At 45.8% G+C, this 12,423-nt stretch overlaps 1 protein-coding gene across 1 annotated transcript in view; it reads left to right on the forward strand.

Annotated features, from left to right (window-relative positions):
• Chrna9 (cholinergic receptor nicotinic alpha 9 subunit) overlaps positions 1 to 1,517 on the forward strand; it is a 13,657-nt gene extending 12,140 nt beyond the window's left edge. The window contains exon 4 of the mRNA XM_012517249.1: positions 866 to 1,517. Coding sequence (XP_012372703.1) covers positions 866 to 1,407 — 542 coding nt within the window. The 3' untranslated portion in view covers positions 1,408 to 1,517. The remainder of the gene's footprint in view (positions 1 to 865) is intronic.
• The last annotated feature ends 10,906 nt before the right edge of the window (positions 1,518 to 12,423 follow it).

Raw genomic sequence — 12,423 nt, forward strand, 5'->3', positions numbered from 1 at the left:
GATTGTCTAGCAAAAATATTCTGTCAACCACACATGATCTGAACTCTACTGTATGAGATCTATTAAATTATGGTACACATAAAAAGCCATGAGACATTTCTGTTCTGTAATAAAGAAGGCAGTGACTATTATTACTCATTAGTAGCCTGCTCTCTGTCATTGTAATTTTTCTCTCCTTTTCTCATTCTCCAGCCACCTTCTTTTTTTGAGAACACGGTGAGCTGTGTCGCCTGGGCTCGAGTGATTCTCCAGCTCAGCCTTCTTAGGAGCTGGGAATATAGCTGTGAATCAACACACTTGGATTTATTACTTTTCAAAATAATTGCCTTTAGTTTTGCTCACCTTCTTACTTTTTTGTTTCATATTTTATAAACAGAAGGGCCCATATCATTTCTTTTGCTTCTCTTTTTCATAAACATTTGCTTTATGCAATCATATTTTACAGACATGGTAACCTCACCCCCTTACATGTTCAGCGGTGACTGTCTTCCACTCAGTGAGGTCTGGAGATGGTGCTTAGAGCCAGCCAGTCAGTGTCCCTGAGTGTCGTGAAAAACTTCTACCGTCATCATGACCTTGACGAACACTGCAGGCCTTCAGAGCCAGGGACAGGGCAGAGAACTCTCCACGTCTCAGCTCTGTTAAGCCTCACCTGTCCTACAGAGCCAGGAGTGGGAGCATGGTAGGATCATAGTTTTGCTGCAGGTCACAATTCTTGTGGGTGACAAGGCTGGGATTTGAACCCGGCCGTCACCTCAGAGGTCTGTACGTGATCACTAGGACTGCCTTAGGAAGGTATGTTTCTCTTCAAGCAAATGTGAGGACAGCGTTACAGCAAACTGAGCTGTTGATATTTTGATTGCAGGCAAATACTACATAGCCACGATGGCCTTGATCACGGCCTCCACCGCCCTGACCATCATGGTGATGAATATCCACTTCTGCGGGGCCGAGGCGCGGCCAGTGCCACACTGGGCCCGAGTGGTCATCCTGAAATACATGGCTAGGATCTTGTTTGTCTATGACGTGGGCGAGAACTGCCTCAGCCCACGCCATGGAAGGGAGCGGGGCCACCTTACCAAGGTTTATGGCAAACTTCCAGAGTCCAACCTGAAGACAGCTAGAAGCAAAGACCTTTCCCGGAAGAAGGACATGAACAAACTCCTAAAGAATGACCTGCGGTGCCAGGAAGAGGTGCTGCATAACGCCGAGAGTCACTGTGCGCGGTATGAGACATTGACAAGGAATATCGAGTACATTGCCAAGTGCCTCAAGGACCACAGGGCCACCAACTCCAAGGGCAGCGAGTGGAAGAAGGTTGCGAAAGTCATAGACCGGTTCTTCATGTGGGTTTTCTTCATCATGGTGTTTGTGATGACTATTTTGATCATTGCCAGAGCAGATTAGGAGGCATTTGATACGGGGGAGAAGTCAATAAAGTTCCCTGTGATCTACTGTGATGTGTTCTTCTAAACCAGATTGTTGTTTACACATCAGTTAGGGATTATGTTGTCTGTTCCAGGGATTGAACTCAGAACCCTGCACTTGCCAGGCAAGAGCTTATTCTACTGAGCTATCTCCCCAGCCCCTGAGAGCTACAGGTTTAAGGGTGGAATGAACAGGAAAATGAGGAAGGACTCTTTTCAGTGCTTGCCAGAATGGTGGGCAACTCATCTCTAATTTATGCCTTTAGTCTTTTCAGCACTGGGGATAACAAAGCATAGCGCATAACTTCTCAAAATTTAGAACAACAACAAAAAATTTGCAGAGCAAAACAGGCCTCTTTTCCCTTTAGCCCTCATTGAAACAGGTTTTTTGAAAAAAGAAAACTTTTTCTAGAGTTTCAGATTTCAAACCTAATCTCAAATAGTGGCCAAAAGGGTTTTGTACTATGTAAAAACCTAAGGATTTATAATGTATTCATTTATTTAAAATTTTATGTGTTTAGCACACGGTATACAGGGTCTCACTACACAGGGTCTGCAGGGTTTCACTACTAGATTGGACTGATCCACCTTTTGACAGCCTCCCAAGAGCTGGGATTACAGGCATGCCACCATGCCGTCTCAATCGCGGTCTCAGTGTGACATCTCAGGTCTCAGCATGCCCCCTCAGGGTGCCCTCTCAGCGTGCCTTCAGGGTAGGGGTTGGGCCAGCAGGCTGGCCCAGGGATTGAACCCCTGGTCCCTGTGCCTGCTTGCAGTCGCTTTAATCTGCTGAGCTACTTGGCAGGCCCTTAGGGTTTACAATTTAAAAGGCAAGAGAACCTTTCATATTGGTGACATCATATATGTTGGTGGTGCTGTATAAACTCTAAGGATGAGGTCATTCCTGCATTGTCTCTAAATAAAATGAGACAGATGAGGTTGTCCCTGCAGTTAGTCTTTGATTAAAAACAATCTGCAAGGTGAGCTCATTCAGTCACTCATTCAAATACTCACCAGACATTTAGTAAGTTTCCCCTACAAATAATAAGGCTGTATGACATTTGACAGGAGTGTTAGGGCAATTTGTGGGCAGCAGCCTGCTCAGCACTGATCTGTACAGGTCTATGATCACGGCAGGCCCAGATCGCTGTTTTTTTTTTGCAGTGGTTCAGGTGTGTGCAAGGCCGGCCAGATAACTCAGTGGACTAAAACACCTGCTTAGGCAGACACAGAGACAGGGGTTCCATCCCTGGTGTGCCAGCCCCACCCCTGGGGTACATACACTGAGCCTGTGACTGAGTTGGTGTGGTGGCACCTGTCTGTAGTCCCAATGCTTGGGAGGCTGACAACAGAAGGATCACTATGAGTCTGATCTGTGTACTGAAACCCTGTAGACTCTGTACTCAATACATTTTAAAAAATAATAATAATTAAAAAAGGAGGTGTGTGCACGCCACCCACCTCGTCCACATCACATGGGCAGTAAGTGGAGCTGGAATTTGTCCCTTGTGCTGGGCTCCAGGTTGCACCAGGCCTGCTAATGCCAAACTGCTTTTGGCCACAACAAATTCAGAATAGAAGAGAGGAAGGGATTTCCATTCCGAATACTAAGCTTTCCACCTACACATGTGGACTTCTTGTAGCTACGCCCTGGTCCTCAAGTTGTTGCCTGGCAATGAGAAATCAGGACTGCTACTCAGATGACCTCGAGTCTGGGAGATCATTTTACATTACCCAGGTGGGACAGGGGACTCAAGAGGATGTTTTTAAGTGGAAGGGGAAGGCAGAAGAAAGAGAACCCAAGATGGATCAAGAGATCTCAGCCAGTGTCACTGACTTGCAAATGGAGCGAGTGAGCCCTGAGCCAATACTAGCAGCCTCTAGAAGCCAGGAAGCAAAGAAACCAGTTGTTCCTGGGAGGAGGAAAGCAGCCCTGTGGGGCTCTGATCTTGCAGGCGAGACTCAGCTCAGGCTCCTGACCTGCTGCCACTCCAGATGATATACATTTTGTGAGGCACTGTGTGGTAGTTTGTTATTGTAGCCACAGAACACGAAGGTGGTGCCCAGTGAGCCCTGGGTAAGCTGTGGTTTAGGTGGGGCTTGCGGGTGGGTGTCCCTCTCTCTCCAAAGTCCCTCTCTACCCAAAGGGGGTAGCATGGAGAGGTGAAGGCACCTTTAAGAGGCGAACCTAGTGGGCCAACCTGAGATCATAGGGGTGTGGCCTCGGACTAGGAAGGGCGTGGCCCTGGAAGGGAGGGACGTGGCTCCTTTCTCCCAGAAATCCTAGGGAACCATTGGAAATTTTTAAACAAGGGAGTGACAGTGTCAGAAATAACAATGTCTGTTTGTGTTTTAAATGGAAAGGATAGTGAAGGCATAACCTAATATGATAGGAATACAAGAAGAAGGAGGAGGAGGAGGGGGAGGAGGGGAAAGAAGGGGAGGAGGAAGAGAAGAAGAAGAAAGAATGACGTATCATAAAGTATTGGTGTCGGGGCTGGTGAGATGGCTCAGTGGTCTAAAGCACCTACTTAGAACAAGCTAAGCTAAGCAAAACACAGGGACTGCGGTTCAATCCCCCAGCACCACATGCCAGCCAGCCCCGCCCCCTGGTGGGCTGGGCTGGCCACCCACACACTAAATAAATAAATAATTAATTAAAAAATAAAATAAAATTAAATTAAAAATAAATAAAGTATTGGTGTCATGGAATAGGAAGGACTTGATGATTGGCTGGATGAGGACTGGCGAGGAAGTGGTGTTTTTAAGAGAGCTCTGGAGAGGAGACTGAATTAGCCAGCACCAGAATTAAGGAAATAGTGGGGGTGGTAGCGCAGGCCTGTGACCCCAGCACCCTGGGAGGCTGAAGAAGGAGGATTGCAAATTCAACCTCACCTGGGCAATTTAACATTTAGCAAACTCTGCTGGGGATGTAGCTCTGTGCAAAGGTGCTGGGTTCAATCCTTACTACTGGTAAGGTGGTAGAAGGAGTTGAAGAAACTGCCAGGTTGCAAGGCAGAGCTCAGGCTCAAGGGCAGAGCAGGGCTCTCTCAAGAAACAGCAGTGCAGTGGAGGCAGTGACCCACGAGAGATGCAAGACCGGCAGGGCGGGCAGGGCTGGGTCATGCCTTGCTAAGTTTAAAAAAAACACCAGCCACACTGCTTAGTGTCTGACAACTTTGGCGCACTGAGTGTACCTGGGTTTTCTGAGGTCCCTGCCTTTGTTCTTTCTTCTCTGTCTACTTTTCCATCCATTGAGGGCTCAGAGGAACTCTTGCCAACACAGCCATGGGCAAATCTGGCAAATGGAGTGCTTTGGGCCAACTGGAAACACAAGTTCTAGCATCCCTGAAGCCTGTGGTGAGGTCTTGTGTAATGTCACCAGCTGCAAAGGCCAGTGGGGAGGGAGCCTGTCTCTTTTTCCCCTCCTCTCAGGTTACACCTCTGAAACAGGGCCTGGCTGTAAAAACTTCATGAGTCCATGTCATTGTAGCTAAGCCTTTCCAGCCCTCATAAAATAAAACCTTCTGACAAAATCACCCCTGTCTTTGTGGTTTTCCACTCCTTTCTCAGCCAAGGTTTCTTCCTGCACCAGCCAGGGTTCCTGTAGTGGACAGGTGGTGTGTGTGGATTTGGATGATTGAGGAAGACTTGACCCAGAGCCGGCTCCAAAGGTGGCCTCGGGCTGTCCAGAGGCAAGCAGGCCTAGCAGGGTGATTTGCACTCAGAGTCTAAGGGGAGGAAGGCAGCAGGGGTCACCCGAGCCCAGGAGAGGAAGCTGGTGGCTCTACGCAGGGCATGTGGCTGATCCCTCTGGGAAGGACCTGGACTCAAGGCACCCCACCTCACTGTCCTTCCCCACCCAGGGCTTGGCATGACTAAACTCAGCAGTCTGGGCATGTGTGGATGTTGCCCCTGTGCAGCCAGTGCAGACAGCAGACAGGCGAAGGGAAGACTGTGAGCCAGAAGGACAAAGCGGAAGCATCCGGCACGGTCTGGTACCCTTGCCTTTCCTCTACATCTAAAACCTGGCTTCCAGGCCAGCGCTGTGAGAGACTGAGGAGGAGGCTCATCGATGTAAGACCAGCCTGGGCAAGTCAGGGAGCCTCTGTCTGAACATAAATTTTTTTTTTTTAATTTATTTATGTGTGTGTGTGTGTGTGTGTGTGTGTGGCCAGCTCAGCCCACCAGGGGGCGGGGCTGGCTGGCATGTGGTGCTGGGGGATTGAACCGCGGTCCCTGTGCTTTGCTAAGCTTGTTCTAAGTAGGTGCCTTAGACTACTGAGCCATCTCACCAGCCCCTGAACATAAAATTTTTTAAAAGGCCAAAGACAGAGTTCAGTGGTAGAGCACTTGCCTAGCATGTGCCAGGCCCTGGGTTAAATCCCAGTACTGCCCCACAGACACACAGACTTGACTTCTTTCCTCTCCAGTCAACTGAGACAGCTCTTGTCAAGATCGGATGGGATTTGATTACAACCACATCCACAGCGCCTCTGAAGCATCTCTGCCCCTTTCGAGGACGCCAACTCTGTCCTTTTTCTCAAAATGCTTCTGCTGCTCTACCGATTCCTGCTACACATGGAGCTCATTCTCAAAGTCCCTGGTTGGCTCCAAGTCCTCCCCTGCTGCTCAAGATCTGTGCTCCTCACCAGCGCACTCTTAGCTCCCTGCCCGCTCTGGGGCTGACCGCCATTGAGTCCTGTTGAGTCTCAAAAGCACTCGGCTGGTCTTGAGCTCCTTTGTGCTTCAGACTCCTCACAGGCTCAGGTCAGCTAGGGACTTCACTTACCTGACCCACAGGCCTCCCAGCTGAACACATCCCAAACCAGGCTCATTCTCGACATTGTCATCTGGCCTCTTCCTCCTCCTACGTCCCTGTGATGTTTCCATGTTTTTTTTTTTTTCCATGTTTTGCTGTGCACTGTCCACTCCCTTACCTAGCAGTCAGGCAGTCAGTCGTGCTGGATTCTTAACTAACCCAGCACCACCCCATCGCCGATCCTGTCAGTGCTGCTTCATAGTTGTTTTCACACCTGCCTACTCTGCTCTAGGCCCCTGACCACTGCTTTATTTCATGTCTTCCTTGTCACTGTCTAGACTGTTGCAGTAGCACCTAGCTGGGCCTCCTGTTCACGATGCCTTCCCCTGCTATCTCATGTACCTAACTGTTACCAAATGGATCTTGTGATTCTTCCACTCAGAACTTTCAAATGGCAAACAAAAGCCTCCAGGATAAAACCCAACTTCCTTAATATGATACAACAGACATTAAAAGTAGTGTGTGTATGTGTGTGTGTGTTTTGCTACTCTAGCAAGGTATCATTGTGCTCACACTGGGAGCACAAATTATCTTCCTGGCATAAAAAATAGCAGCAACACCCCTGCTTCTTTCAGGCAAAGTAATTAGATCTCTTCCGTCACAAGGGTCTTAGACCCCTGAGGGCAGTCAGGGTTGTTGTCATGGAAGGGGATACAGAAATAAGATCCGTGACCTATAATCCTAGTATATGGGAGGCAGAGGCAGGAGGATCACTTCGCATCTTAGGCCAGCCTGGGCTACAATGTGAGTTTAAAGCCAGCCTGAACTGCATAGAGACCTTGCCTCAAAAAAGACGAAATTAAAAAAGAAAAAGGAAGAAAGAAAGATCCTTGATTTTAAAGATTAAAAAAGAAAAAATAGAGCTAGGTTTTCACCCTGGACCTGTGACTCAGGCCGGGTTAGAGGTGTACCTTCACCTAAGACCTTGAAGTTTATAGGGAGAAACGAACACAAACACCAGTAGCCAAGAAAAATATGCACAAGAAGGTTATGTAGGGTTCTTGCTTGAGAAGAAATTGGTAAGCAAAATTAAGCTAGAGGTTGTGATAAGCAAATCAAATGGCAATTGGGATAAGAATAGGCCAGGAAAAAAAAAAAATCAGTGGAATTGGATGGAGAATCCAGAGATAAATCCCACTCAGTGTAAGAAGTGAATATATGACAGTGGAAGTAGGATCTGGTCTTTGATTTACACAAGAAACAAAATCTAACTTACGATGGGTTTACACTTGAAGTATAAAAAATTAGTCTCTGGCTCAGTTTCCCGCTGGTGTTTTCCCAGGATGTCTCTTGGTGCTCAAATTTCTTTTTTCTCAAAAGAACACCAGACATTAGGTGAAGACTCACTCTGGTCCAGTGATGCTTCATTTTAACTTGAATATATCATCTGCAAAGATCCTATTGTGCTAAGTACGATCACACAAGCATCAGGGCTCTTCAACATACGTCTTTTAGGGAACAATTAAGCCAGAAAAGGTATAGAGTAGATACCCAAATAAATTTTTTAATTGAAGTTAGGGAATCTTCACAGATAGAAAAGCATTCCTAGAAATTCTATGAAGCCACCACATGTTAAGATCTAAGGGCTAGTGTAATAAAAGCAAATGTGGACTGCTTTGTACCCAATATAGACAGCTTGGGGAAGTGAAGTAATAATAAAATAAGTATAAGGAGGTAAAGATGAGAGGCATAGTGTACAATAGAAGAGTTTTTTCCCTTTTACACGTTTCCTTATCCAGGTCACGGAAATACAAATATAATAAAATGTCTACTTTGCATGGTTTGTGCCTTAACTGATTGAGAAATAAATGACTCAGCACAGCACAGGTTGAAAGTACAAGAATTAGGGTTATTCAGGACTAGAGTCACAGTCCCAAGTCAAGGAAGTATCGGACACAGTGGAATGGAGAAGTGTCTTTGCTTCTGAGAGGGAATATTCTGATAGTGACTGTTTTCACCAATTTAACTCAGAAGACAAAGGTGACTGATTCTTGGCTGGTAAGTATACACACAATTCATGTGAGAAAGAGTTGAAAGGCGCTCACATTCAAAACAAAGAAAGGTTGAGAAGCACTACAGGCAAGGAGAAGAGATACTACTATAATTCAGAGCACCAACTAAAATTACCCAGTATTTTCATGGGGACAATGAAAGCCTGATTTTTCTTTGGGTTTGGGGAAACAGCATTCTGACGATTTCTGACTGGAAGCTCTCCTTTCTGCCTTTACCCCAAGACAGGGTTTCCTTCATGCTGGCTGGAAGAATGCAGTTGGAGCCTTTGTCTTGTTTAGTCACAGAACAGCAGCTCCGCTTGCAGGTCCTTGTGTTGGGGAGTTGCCACAGATAGCAAAGCCTTGTTTTGAACATCATGGAGATCTGAGACAGGGCTTTCTATCTCCTCTCTGGAGAGTCTTAGGCCAGGATGAAGTGAATTCCTGGCCAGAGTGGATGCCAGAGTCCTTGTTTTCTTAATTAACTCAATAAGTAATACATGACTGTAGTAGTCTTTGAACAGGTGCAGGCATTCACATCTAGCCCACAGGTGTCCCTGTAATCCAAAAACCCTACCTCAGAAAGGGATTTCTCTCATTCAGTGCCAACTACATTGAATTCTTAATGGCTGTTTTTGAGGGAGGTAATTCAAGCTGTAAGCCTAGCTGAGCCTTCATAGGTAATATAGCTGTAGGACATATAGCAATTGAGATTCTCACATCAGATTACTGGGCCAAGGTCCAGTGAGCAGCTACTAGGCAGAGAGATGGCCGGCTTCCAAGTGTTCTTTGTCCCTGGGAGGGACTTGGCCATCCAATCCCTGTCCCATCTTGGGCAATGTCCTAGGCTCAAAGCTACAGAACCTCAGAATTTCTTTTTTCTTTTTCTTTCTTTCTTTCTTTTTTCTTTTTTTTTTTTTTTGGTAGGGGGAGGAAAACAATTGCTTCAATGCTTCCTAAGTGAAATAAACAATTCTTTTTTCATTGTTCTGAAAAATGTTCTACAAGTGAAACAAGCTCTCTCTTTCTCTAACTTGCTGTGAGAAAGAATTAAGTGTAATAAATGTCTTCCCTACTTTTATAAGAGACAACATCTTTCTCAGGGACTCCAGTACAATTCCTTCTGAATCTCATTGGCTAGGATTTGGTCACATGATCACATCTCCACCATCCACTGCCAAAACATAGACTTCCATGACTCCTTTTAGCAGTCAGATTTAGTCCCTAAAGTGAGGGGAGTACTTTACCCATTTTTGTTTCCTAATATCTGAATAATAGCAGGTCTTAGTAAGCACGGGAGGTTTTTGTTGGGTATCCAACAGTATAGATTATAATAACATTGGAAAATAATAGACATAGGAGCTCAGTAATTTATACATGCTGACTTTCTTTTCTTTTTTTTTTTCTTTTCTTTTTGCTTTACCAGGGATCAAACTCAGGACCTTGCACTTGTCAGGCAAGCACTTATTCCACTGAGCTATCTCCCCCACCCACATGCTGATCTTTATGTAACAAGGCAAACATAAATTTCTTTCTGTTGTGCCCAAGTCGACATCAACCTTGAATGGGGAGCGGAGTCTTCTTAAGGTCCATGCATGTCGCAGCTGGTTCAGTTACAGCCCTGCTGTCAGTCCAAGACTCATCAGCCCATGGTCACCTGATGGCTTCTACAGTCAGCTGAAAACTTAAATTTTCCTCAGAATTAATCTGGAACGATGATCCAAAACGGAGAAAAAGAATTTCAGAAATTAGGAAACCAAGAACATTGAAAATGAATAAAGCAAACTGAAGTGGAAATAATTCACTGATACAATACTTAGTGATTGGGAATGATCAATCACTGTTAAAAGACACTGCAGAAAAGGTTAAAAAGCTTAGGCTATGTGCAATGCTGAGCATTCTATTTTTGGAAATAAAAAATATGTGTGTGATATCTTTAGTTTTAGTAATACAAAGGCCATTTCTCTTGCTCCACCAAAATAAACAACAACTATTTCCTGAACATTGCTTTGAAAGGGCGCCCGCAGTGTACAGTGCCAAGAACACCTGGCCTAGTTGTGTCAGGGAGGTAGCAGATGCAAAAGACGGAGGCTTTTGGATTCAGAAAGGCAGCTTTAGCCACAGGCTCTGCACGTCCTCTTCTGGGCATGTGACCAGATCCTTCTGCTCCTCAACTCTCACACCTTCAAATGTAAAACAGAAGTCTCCTTTCCTATGGACTCCTGTGCTCAGTTTGGTATAGATCCTTCAACCTGTGGTAGTTCCATGCAAATTTGTTGTTCTTTTTTAAGTAATTTTTACTAGTGCGTGTTTGCATTGCTTAATAGATTCAACCTGGAGTATTGGTAACATATACATACTGCATCTTAATCTTTTTGCTCCATTTTCAATGTGTGGTCCCTGGATGAGAACCAGAGGCACACACTTGAGCTAGAATTTGTGAGCCGAGCTGGTGGCCCACACCTGTAATCCCAGAACTCTGGAAGGCAGAGGCAGGAGGGTCACAAATTCCAGCCCAGCCTAGGCTCCTTATTGATTGATTGATTTTTTATTTTTATTTTTTATTTTTTTCAGAACCAGGGATTGAACTCAGGCCCCTATACTTGCCAGGAAGGTGCTTATTCCACTGAGCCATCTCCCTGGCCCCTCATTGATTTAAGGGATGCTGTTTAAAAAATTAAAAAGGCTGGATTATATTATTTAGTGCCTTGGGTTCAAGCTCCAATACAGGGACAGAGAAAGAAAAAAAGCAAAGTGGGGCGGACCCAGAAATGAGAGCATGCCCCAACCTTCCCCGGCCTTGAGGTGTGTCTGCTGCACGAGAACCAGTGGGGAACAGCCAGAAGAAGCCAGACTGCCCAGGCAGGCAGCCGGCTCAGCCACCTACTATCGGTCCCCTTGCCTGTGCCTCAGTTTCCTCCCCTGCACATGGAAGATAATACAGTAGTTCTCCCCTTCCACCCCAGGGGCTGCCATGAGGATCTAGTGGAGTTCCGTCTAGGAGGAGCTGCAGCTCCCAGGCCTGGGCCCACCTCCCGTGTGACAGGTTAGTGATCAGCAGACCTTCAGAAGCTCTGCTGCCGCTGGTGACGTCCCTAGGGCAGGGGTGACAGGGTGAGACCTTGTCTCGCAGGCCTTCCTTCCTCAAGTCCTGCAGCTTTGGCTCCAAGGCTGCTCAAACTGGTTTGAAGAAGCTTGGGAAGGGGAGGACTAGGTTTAAAAAAAAGTCTTTGAAAGAAATGTTCCATCTTACTGTGTTGAGACAGTCTGTGAGCTGCTTAAATCACATTTGAACTGCTTGGAGTGCAGCATAGTGTTTGAACCAGGTTGAACTTGTCCTGTGAGCTCAGTCTTATTTTTTAAATGCTGATCTATTTTTTTTAAAGAAGTAATCAAGCTCTGAGTTCAATCATGTGTATGACAAAGAAAATAAATTTATAAAAAGAAAAACAAATTGAATTGGGCATGGTGGCACATGCCTGTATTCTCTACTGCTCAGCAGCCTGAGGCCGGAGGATTGTACATTCTAGGGCAGCCTGGATAGTTTAATGAGACTCCCATTAAAGTAAAAAATAAAAATGGCTGAGGATGTAGCTTAGTGGCAGACTGCTTGCTTAGTGTGGAGGAGGGCTCGGTTCTAGCCTTAGGAGCAGAAAAACAAAAAGCAAATATTGGGTAATTCCACTAGTAGAAGGCACTCAGAATAGTCAGATTTCAGACAGACAAAAAGTGTCACAGCAGGGCTGTCTGGATAACTCAGTGGACTAAAGTGCCTGCTTAGGCAGAGGCCGTGTTTGATCCCCAGTAGGCCGTGCTGGCCCCGCCCCTGGGGTGTGATTGAGACTGGGCATGGCGGCCGGCCCCTGTAATCCCAGCACTTGGGAGGCTGAAAACAGGAGAATCACTAGGAGTCCAATCTATGAAGTAAGACCCTGTACACCTTGTAAACCCTGCCCTAAATTCATTTTTTTTTAAAAAAAGTGTCTTTATATTGAAGTGGATGCCACTTGAACATATACTCATAAGTGAAATAAACCAGACACACATGTGTAAATATCGTATAGTCTCCCTGGTATAAGAACTCCAAAGAAGAAATACAATTAGAAAGGTATAATACAAGTAAAAGGAAAGCAGGATCTCAAGGACTAACTAATCAAGAGAGGGAAAGGAGAAGAGCTAGGAA

The sequence above is a fragment of the Octodon degus genome, unplaced genomic scaffold, assembly GCF_000260255.1.
Source record: "Octodon degus isolate 3935 unplaced genomic scaffold, OctDeg1.0 scaffold00158, whole genome shotgun sequence".
Taxonomy (NCBI): Eukaryota; Metazoa; Chordata; class Mammalia; order Rodentia; family Octodontidae; genus Octodon; species Octodon degus.